The sequence below is a fragment of the Bidens hawaiensis genome, unplaced genomic scaffold, assembly GCF_021521415.1.
Source record: "Bidens hawaiensis isolate Kalapana, Puna unplaced genomic scaffold, B.hawaiensis_p1.1 tig00000602_1, whole genome shotgun sequence".
In the NCBI taxonomy this organism is placed as follows: Eukaryota; Viridiplantae; Streptophyta; class Magnoliopsida; order Asterales; family Asteraceae; genus Bidens; species Bidens hawaiensis.
The window spans coordinates 705206-715467 of record NW_027491037.1 but is presented as its reverse complement, the minus strand read 5'-3'; the positions used below and the strand labels follow the sequence as shown (position 1 = coordinate 715467).

The 10262-nt window shown below is 38.4% G+C and overlaps 1 protein-coding gene across 1 annotated transcript; it reads left to right on the top strand.

The window, feature by feature from the left end:
* Nucleotides 1-2749: 2749 nt before the first annotated feature.
* LOC143637154 (uncharacterized) lies at nt 2750-8795 on the top strand. The gene is made up of 12 exons (XM_077104606.1): nt 2750-2796; nt 3616-4036; nt 4127-4204; nt 4285-4528; nt 4614-4763; nt 5830-6071; nt 6155-6358; nt 6435-6527; nt 6997-7104; nt 7184-7513; nt 8242-8286; nt 8381-8795. Exons 2-12 carry the CDS (start codon nt 3635-3637, stop codon nt 8405-8407), a joined length of 1923 nt encoding a protein of 640 aa, XP_076960721.1. The 5' UTR covers nt 2750-2796; nt 3616-3634; the 3' UTR covers nt 8408-8795.
* The last annotated feature ends 1467 nt before the right edge of the window (nt 8796-10262 follow it).

The following is a 10262-nucleotide window of genomic DNA, read 5'->3' as shown; positions in this document are numbered from 1 at the left end:
ACACGGCGATGGCTGGGGGAGATTGTGTTGTCTGAGCTATCAGACATACAACTGTAAAATCGGACAAAGGATGCTTCTGAAGAACAGAGATCTGGAAGCAGAAGACAGGCAATCGGAATAGAATGAAAGGAAAAAGCTCGGAATAAACAACAAAGAAGATGAAGGATAAAAAACTCAAAAGGGCTTGCTTTTATAGGCCCAGGAGAGAGAAAAATTGATACTGATCGGACTTCACGCGCCCCCACTCGCAGGTGTAAGCCAACGCGAGCGCGACACGTGTCCCTGACACTATGTGAGGGGACATGAAAAGAAACGATACAGGTGCTGCCAGAGTTCACGCGCCACCACTCGCAGGTACGGACCAACGCGAGCACGACACGTGTTCCTGACACTATATGAGGGGACATGAAAGGCAACTGTAGCACCTCGAGCACAAGAAAAGTCTGACACGTCTCCATCACTGACGCATGTTAGCAACAACCAACCACGTACAGGGACGATTCGTTTCAACCAAAAGGATAGAATTTCGCGCAACGATGAGTAATAAGAAGAAAAAGACAAAACCCTACTAAAAGAGCAAACTATTAAGTCTAATATCTATCTTACCTCGCTCGCGCGAGACAAGACACACATTAGACTGGGGGCTTGAAGAGGTATGTACCCGCCTCAACACCGAGCGAGGCGGGTCAACCCACAAGATATAGACAAGAGGCTTGAAATCAAGACATTATGAAGGCACAAAGCCAATCAAGACATTATGAAGGCACAAAGCCAAAACCTATGCGCATGACGCATATCACATATGCTCACGCATATCACATATGCTCACGCATATCACATATGCTCACGCATCACATATGCTCACGCATCACATATGCTCACGCGTATCACATGCTCACGCATATCACATCTGCGCGTGGCGCATCCGCGCGTGGCGCATATCACATGCTTGTGCATATCACATCTGCGCGTGAGAATAAAGAGAAGACCTCGCGCATCCTCAGGATAGGCGCATATCACACATGCACATAATCAACCTCGTCCTTATCCAAATTAGGGTAAGGACAACCTTGATTGTGCACGTCAGACAACCTTCCAGAAGGTATCTTTTTAAGGAATAAGAATATGCTGACGTTGACAGCTGCCAATGAAAGGTGGACAACTCAGCAAAACCCATGTGCAACTAACCAATGAAAAAGCACCAGGTGTCCCAAGGACACGTGGCGCGAAGCTATAGGAGGAGGCCAAAAAGGCCCTATTTGGGTCTGAGCCCAATCATTGGAAACCCTAGCACTATAAATACCACATCAACTCTACAAGGAGAGGTATGCCCTATTACACAGTATTCAGCTATATTAAGCAATACACTCCAATTTCCTTACCCTCAGATTATTATCTTCTCCTACAAACTCTTATTCTCACACCGGAGGGTTACCCCAAAGAGGACCCCTCTGTCCCTTTCTGAGGGGTAAGTTTACGGTGCTGTTCATTTTGTAGGTGGAAGAATCCAGATCCCAGAGAACCATCGGTGAAATAGCATAATCACACCCGAGGAAAGTAGATCGTCTACCAGTGAGTCGATCCACGTTCCTTCAAAATCCAAACAGCATACTTCAGCAACACATAAACATACAAACTTAGAAACATCAAACTAAATAGTACTTGACAAACAACATAAGAACATTTAAGTTTTTCCAAACATCTTCAAACGACAAGCTTGTTGTCAACTGCTTTCATGCCTTCATTGTGTTCATCAGGCAGGGCCTTCATTGGGTTCATCAGGGGCTTCGAATGCAGGTTCATCAGCAGGTTCATCGTCAACTTCAACAACATCATTGTGTATCAAAACCTAGAATAGCAACATAACATTAACACTATTATTTAACAAATGCATTACAAAATGTGATGTTAACAAAGTTATGTTTGAGAATTCAGAAATAAAATGTGATGTTACCTGATTGGGTTCAAAGTTTGTTTCCAGCTCAGAAATGATTGAAGCATCGTCAGAGTATTTGGTGATCGGGAAGCACATGTGGTGGTATGTGATATTAAAAACCGGTTCAAACCGGCCGGTTGAACCGGTCAAACCAGATTTTGAGTCCGGTATTTTTGACCGGTTTGCTAGAACATCATACCGGCGGTTTTTGTCTAAAATACCGGTTTTTACCGGCAAACCGGTTTTAAGCCCGAGAAATTTTTTATATTTACGGCCCATATTTTTTCAAAATTACTTTTAATCCAACATTTAACATTCAAACGTGCAAACTTTATAATTACTTTTTTAAAATTGAGTACTTTTGCGTTATTTTTTTAATATGGATTAACTTTAAGATTATTTTTTGCTATAGGAATCATTTAGTTTTTGGTTATTTTTTTATTGAAGTTACATTTATAGGAAACTATAAGGTAAACTATTCAACCGGTTGAACCTCCCGGTATAACCCGGTTCAACCGGTTATACCATTTTTTTTGTCTAATCCAGTACAAGTAAAATACTGGTTTTTAAAACATTGGGCTTATGTATGATGACAGGTGTTAAAAAACCCTGTTTTATTATAATAGTAGATATAATACGTGGGATTATTAAGAGGCGTCAGCAAAGGTGTACAACTTAAACAGACGGCCTGTAGCCAAAAGTAATCCATTATTTTTGACACCTTCCCCAAGTCGCCGAGAAAACCCTAGCACAGGTATATCATTTTTACCACTTTTCGTTGCTTAATTTCCAACAAATTTTAACACTGTATCCATTATTTTTGACACCTTCCCCAAGTCGCCGAGAAAACCCTAGCACAGGTATATCATTTTTACCACTTTTCGTTGCTTAATTTCCAACAAATTTTAACACTGTATCTGATGATGATTTCGGGTTTTTTCATCATGTAGACTGAAGCCAAACCCAAATCGCATGTTTTTTCAGGTTTCGAATACGTAACAATTTTTTTTATTTTAAGTAAAAAGCTACAATTCTAAAATTAAAGCAACATATTTATTACAGTTGCTACTATCCATAAATCGAAAACGTATATGAACAATAAACCGTCAGTCAACCATAACAGGTGGAATGGGAATTTGTGGAACGTGTTGAGTTTTCTGTGTTGACCCGAAACCCAGAAATCAGCCCCGAGAACCAACCCGTTACTTCGGTGGTTGAATTAGTTTGTTTTGGGTCAGGTTTTGATTAAAAGTGACAACCCTACTCAGGTGCTTCATTAGCTTCAAATATCATGGAATTTGATGTCTATTTGTTCACTTGAGTAACTTTGCTAATTTGATAATGTGTATATGATGTCTGCAAATCTTTTGAACAACTATGTGTTAGATACAGGCTGTCTGTCTGTCTGTCTTATAGTCCATGTGCTTGTTTGTGTTCATTGCAATCGTTTGATTGGTATAGAGTAATGATAATTTACTTTGCAAGGTATACATTATCAGCTTAGTATGGTTTTGAGACAAATTAGTTTTTTTTTAACACATAGCTGTTATTTCTGTTAATCAAGTTATGTATATGTTTATCATTCTTTTGATAGCATTTAGCCTTTCTTGTTGCATATTATTATTTGAAGAGGGAAAAAATGGACTAACATGAGCTCATGGAACTTTTGGCTTATTCAGAATCACTAGAAATACAGCAATGAAGCGAAAACGTGCAGTTGGGAGGCCTAAACGTGAAACAACCACTGCCAAGGATAAACTTCAAAATGATGTGATGAACGATGAAGCAGGAGCTCCTGAAACCAACATGAGCAGGCCATCCTTCGGTAAATCTTTACCTAACGAGAGAACAGATGCAACTGCCACGTCACTTATTGAGAAGTACCCGGCCGCATTGCGTGAGATGATTGTTTCAATTATTAAAGAGATTTCCCAGGAGCACGGCGGGTTAGCTAGCTTGTCAACGAGCCTGGTTGATAACAACCCAGTCAGCCATGGACAGGTGGCGCAACCGCATGCTGACATGGCTCTTGAGGGACACAAAAGCCCGTTACATCGAAACATAGAATACAACCATCAGGAGTTAAATGCTGCCCAATCAGTATGACTCGTTATATTTATAATATACATTGACAATCTTTGTAAAATTTATGCATTTAACATTTGTGGTTGCTATTTTTTTTTATCGTAGGTGATTATAAAGACCATGCGTTTGGATGCAGCTGATCCATTTAACAGACCTGTCGATCCCGTTGCACTGGAAATACCTGTAACTTTATTACTTTTGTTAACATGTGGAAAGTCTTGTTTCTTGAATCACACAATGATTATACATCATGAATATGGCAGGATTACTTTGATGTTATCGATACACCAATGGATTTTGGTACCATATTCAACAATATTGAGAATGGTGTCAAGTACATGAATGCAGCAGATGTGTTTAAGGATGTACAATATATTTGGTATAATTGTATCAAATATAATAAGAAAGGTGATTACATTTTGGAGCTCATGAATCGGGTCCAAGCATTCTTCATGAAGCATTGGATAGCAGCAGGATTGGACACCGAACAATCGGCATCTTTTGTTGGTATTTGTAACACGTGATACTCTTATTATTAATTATATTATTATTGTATTATCATCTTATAACTAATACATGCAATTTCCGACAGAACCGAGCCCTGTTACTCCTATTGCTGGTAAAATTCAGCCAAACCAAGTAGCAGAAGATTATCCCATGCCTGTACACATGCTAGTTGGTCCACCCCAGCCGAGCTCTAGTCAACTAGAGTCTTCACCAGAACAGGATGAGCCTACTGCTGGTACTCCTCATTAACCATAATGGGCTTTTAAGGGTTTACGGTTTACCACCATGGTTATAAAAAGCGCGTTAGGGGTCTCATGCACATCCATGGTTTAAAAAGGCGTTCCGAGGCGCGCCTCGAGGTATACGCCTCGGCAGCCTCGGTGGAAAAACGCCTTAGTGGCTTAGCCTCATAAGGGTATACTGAAACCTAAGCCTCGACCTTTGTGAGGCGGTTCGAGGCGGTGAGGCGTCGAGGCGAGGCGGTGAGGCTTAAGCCTCACTAGAAGTTGTAAAATATGCCAATTTTTTTTTTATTTTTTGGACTTTTGTTGTTGAATATGGTATTAATAGAGCTACAAGGCACTTCTTGACTTCCGACGGCTAATTCTGGCGCCTGAAGCATGCGGGAAACCTACCGGAAATTAAAAAGAGTGGCTGCAGGAATAAGTAGAAGCTGTGTGAAGAAGCGTTTTAGCCTTTTAGTTTTAATAAAGTATCGGTATTTTAAAATTTAACCTTCTATCTAACACAAGTTTACATTTAGTCCCTAAAAGTTGTAAGCTTTTACATAAAAAGAGTAAAATTAGTGTGTGTACCTTAACATTTAACCCGTTTATCTTCACTAGTTTATATTCGATCCATAAACTTATAAACTTTTACATAAAATTTATATAAGTAACATTATTTATATAGATTATATATACATTTTTAATTTTTTAATCTTAAAAGTGTGATTTTTATAGATTATATATATACTTTTATTTTTTTGTTGAATATGGTCCGCCTCAAGGCTTACGCCTCGAGAGTCTAACAGAAAACGCCTCGAGGCTCGTTTCCGCCTTTTTAAACCTTGTGCACATCCACGCCAAAGATGGCCAAATTTGGTCAAAGTCAGGGTGTGTAAGAGGCTTATATGAAAAAAACTACCAAAAGATGAAGAAATTATGAAAAAAGGCTGATATTTAAAAGAGATCAGCTTCTGATTGTATATTGCGTCTCGCTTTTTAAAAACCATGTTTGGTACTACATGGGAAATAAACAGTATATCTGACTTGGTTAAACCATGACTGTCTAAAAAGCAGATTCAACAAATATTCAAAAGAAGCGCCATCGAGGGCCCACACGTTGTCTCAAAGTATTTAACACAGTTGGACGGATAAAAATCGTCACTAATGATCTGGGCCAGCCTATAGGTCCCGAGGCGCCTCTATTAACCAGCTTTTTGGGCCTGACGACCCGTGATGGAAATTTGGCTCCCCTTACTTTTCCTACTTGGAGTAAAGTGCCAGAAGAGAACAAGGAGAAAATGTGGCAAAAAGTCCTGGTATCGGAAAAATAATCAATTATAATTTGGCTCATGATTTATTTTCTTCTATATATGATATATAAATACTGTTTACACAACAGACAAAGTTTGATGTTGACCCATGTTGTCGAAATTGGGTGCTGATGTCACTTGGAACTAAATGGAGAAATTTCAAGGCACTTCTTAAATCTACTCGTTATGATACTCATGAGACGGATGAGGAGCGACTTGCTGACTGTGATAAACGGGTTCTTCCCGATCAGTGGTCGTTTCTTGTTTCTCACTGGAGCTCTGAACAATGGCAGGTTTGTTTCTAATCGAATTTTTATTTGGGAAATTGGAATTTGATTAATATTTATATATTTTTCTGTAATATTGCAGCATATTAGTGCCAAAAATAAGGCTAATCGTGCAAAACAAAAGTTTATTCACACCTCGGGCAAAAAAAGCTTTGCCAGAATACGTGAGGAGGAGGTACATTATACTTTGTTAGTTTGTTAGTATTTGATTTAATTACAAGGACCGTTCCTGTCGTATGTCCATATTGCAACTTTAGTCAGGTTTCAAAACGTACAACTTTTACACCCTTGCACGGATGTAACACTGCTGGTCCCTGAAATGGACGGAGGTTAACTACTCTGCTAAATTTTTTTAAAGATGATCAAAATATCCCTTAATACGTTTTTGTTTGTTGGTATCAAAGGGTGTTTTTGTCATTTTATAAAAAATCTGACATAATAGTTAATCTCCCTTCATTTCAGGGACCAGCAGTGTTACGTTCGTGCATACAATCGAAGTGAAGTTGTAATTCTTGAAACTTGGGGACTAAACTTGCAATACGGAAGTACAACAGGGGCTATCCATGTAATTATTTCTTAATGTTTCCTAATAATACTAGAAACCAGCAGAATAATCTATGAACGGTTATTTTTAACTTTGACAGAAGGCAAAAAGGCCTGATGGAAAAGAACCCTCAAAAGCTGAACTTTTCATATTGACCCGCACACGCAAAAATGGTCAGCCTTTGAATGAAGAAACGGCTGCTGTTATTGTATGAACCTTATCGCTTATCATATTATACAAATAAACCTTAAGAAACTGTTTAAAATTTAAATTCTATGACATTGCAGTCTCAACTTCGTGAATCAGAAACTAACAAGGAACAAACACCGGTTAACAAAAACAAGCCTGAAGATGAAGTGTTAAATCGTGTAATCGGAGTGAATAGGAGAGGCTCGGTGGGCCTACTTGGATTAAATGCTACATCTTCGCGTGCCTGGTCTGAGACTCCGACACGCGCCCAGGCTTTAAGGATGGTTAGTGAGAAGAATGCAGAGGTTGTTGAAATGAAGGAGAAACTTGCATCAATGGAAGAAACATGCTCGCAAATGGCAGCTCAGATGTCTGCCATGATGTCTATGATGGCAGACATGCATAAGGATTCCAATAAACATAATGAAGTAAGTTTGTAATTGTCTCAGTTTTGGAACCTTAATATAAAATTTTAAGGTTAATATCATAAAAATCCATTATAGTTTCTTCTTTTTCACGAAATAGTCCTTCAACTTAATTTTGTTATTTAACAAAAGCCCTTCAACTTGCAAAAGATACCAATAAAAGTCGGTTAATTGTGCTTATCTTGATTGTATATAAAGGCTGTTTAGTTGTACATAGAGATTTTTAAGTGTATATCTGTTTAAATATCTTATTATTAATGTTTATAAGTTAACAAGTTAAAATGCCATATATAAATAATTTATTAGTATTTGTTTTCTATACCAAATGCCTCGAGCACGTGAACCCCTTGATTTGTTCCTCAACTTTGGGAAATAAACGTCTCGAGCTTTTTAAAACCAAGTCCCTAAACTTGTCTAAATTGCACATGTTTGTGAATTTCTCTTAATATTGTGACTTGTTAACTTTTAAATTGATCAAAATTTTATAAGGTGATATGCAGCATTCTAATAAATTTAAGACTTAACAAGTCATTATTTTGAAAAGAAAATCTTCAAAAGTTAGTCCGTTAGGACTTCAATATGCAACAATTAATTTAATTATTATTTCATATAGTTTTTACAAGTTGAGGGTCTTACTAAAATAAAGTTCAGGGACTATTTCATAAAAAAATAAGAAATTATAGTGGTTATGCAGTGCTTCTAATATAGATTCGTTTGTCTTCTAATATCAGTCAGAACCTATCTCTATATATAATCACGATGGTCCTTCAAAACAGGTGCATTTTATTTAATTTTGTTATTTTTTAATCCCAAATGCGTAATATGTTGTTAATACCATCATATATTAATGAACATTGATTTGTGTTGCAGACTCGTGGAAGGAAAAAAAGAGCGTAGAAAAACCTGCAAGGTAAATGATTCCTATACTATTTAAGTCAAGTATCATTTGAATTTTCTGAATTTTTATTTTAGTTTTTATTTTTTTATTGTGAGCAGGTGATTTCAAGCGTTCAAGCAAAGGCCGTATCTACGGGTAACATAACTCTAAGTTTGTTGTAAGATATGATAAAAGATTTTCTTAATGAATTTGTTATGTAGTTGGCTAGTAGGGATATTTGACGTTGCTTAGGAATCAAAAGGATGTTTCTACCATCTTTAAACAAAAGTTTAGATTTATATGTTTACATGCCGCTTAAGTGTGTATGGGTGTAAAACTTTTGGCATAATATATATTTGGAGGAAAATCTGTTTCGAGAGCGAATGTTAGCTGTTTGTGTTTTTTCCCTTTGTTTCGTAAAATCTCATTTGACCCATTTGCATCTGTTGCGACTAGATAATAACTAGAAAATGCCTCAAATGCCCTTTCGAAACCACTTTGACCTGAAACCAATATTTCCCTTCTGATTTGTAACACACTGTCCTGACCCCCTACCTAGAGGTGCAAAAAAAAAAAACCTGAACCCGGAACCGGTTTTTCTTATACTCGGGTTTTTAATACCCAAACCCGTACCCAACAATACCCGTAGGGTACGCATAGGGTATGCATTTCGGCACTAAAACTCGAATCCGAACCGGACCCAATTTATACCCGGTAATACCTGAATCCCCGAGACCAGGTAACTCAAATACCCGCTCTGTACCTGAAAAATACCTTAAAAATATTTGAAAAATACCCCTAAAATGTACCTCTTAAAAAATCCAATCTATATCCGAAAAATACCCCGAAAAGACCCAGAAAATAGCGTTTTTTCAATACCCGAAAATAGGGTATTCAAATACTTGGTTTTAGAATACCCGGTTCTATACCCGACTCGAACACGATGCATAGGGTATGGTTTTTAGAGACCATACCCGGACCCGAAACCGATCCCGACCCGGGTATTACCAATACCCGATTTCCAGTACCCGATCATACCCAAACCCTGTTCCATACCCGGAACCGGGTATCTGAAAAATCCGATTTGTGCACCTCTACCCCTACCTAGAGGTGCATAAAAATCCCGAACCCGGAACCGGACCCGAAAAAAAAACCCGAAACCCGGTTTTTTAATACCTGAACCCGTACCCGACCTTACCTTACCCGTAGGGTACATATAGGGTATGCATTTTAGTACCAAAACCCGTACCCGAACCGAACGCGATTTGTACCCGGTGTATGCATATCTGTTCCATACCCGAAACCGGGTTTTTCCAATACCCGAAACCGGGTTTTTCAAATACCTGATCTATACCTGAAAAATAACCGAAAAATACCCCTAAAAAGTGTAACCCCTAAAAAATTCCAATTCATACAAAAAAAAACTCGACCCCGAAAATATGGTTTTTTCAATACTCGAAAATAGGGTATTCAAATACCCAGTTCTATACCCGACCAGAACCCGATACATAGGGTTTGGTTTTTAGAGGCAATATCTGGACCCGAACCCAACCCACGCCAATACCCGATTTTTCAATACCCGATCATACCCGAACCCAAGATTTTCTAATACCCGATTTGTGTACCTTTACCCCTACCTCTCTATCTAAGTGGCCCCGTAACAACGATTTGGACTAAAATATAACTTTTGACCTGAAACAATTTTATGCGAAATTTTCTGTGACCTGCACATTAAATTGTAATCTACTATTTTTTTAATTCCCAGTTTTACCCCTGGTGCAGAATGATCCACCCACCATCACCGCTGCCCACCACCGCCATTGCCACCACCTCCACCGTTACCGTCATCACCCATCCCCACCACCACCACCCACC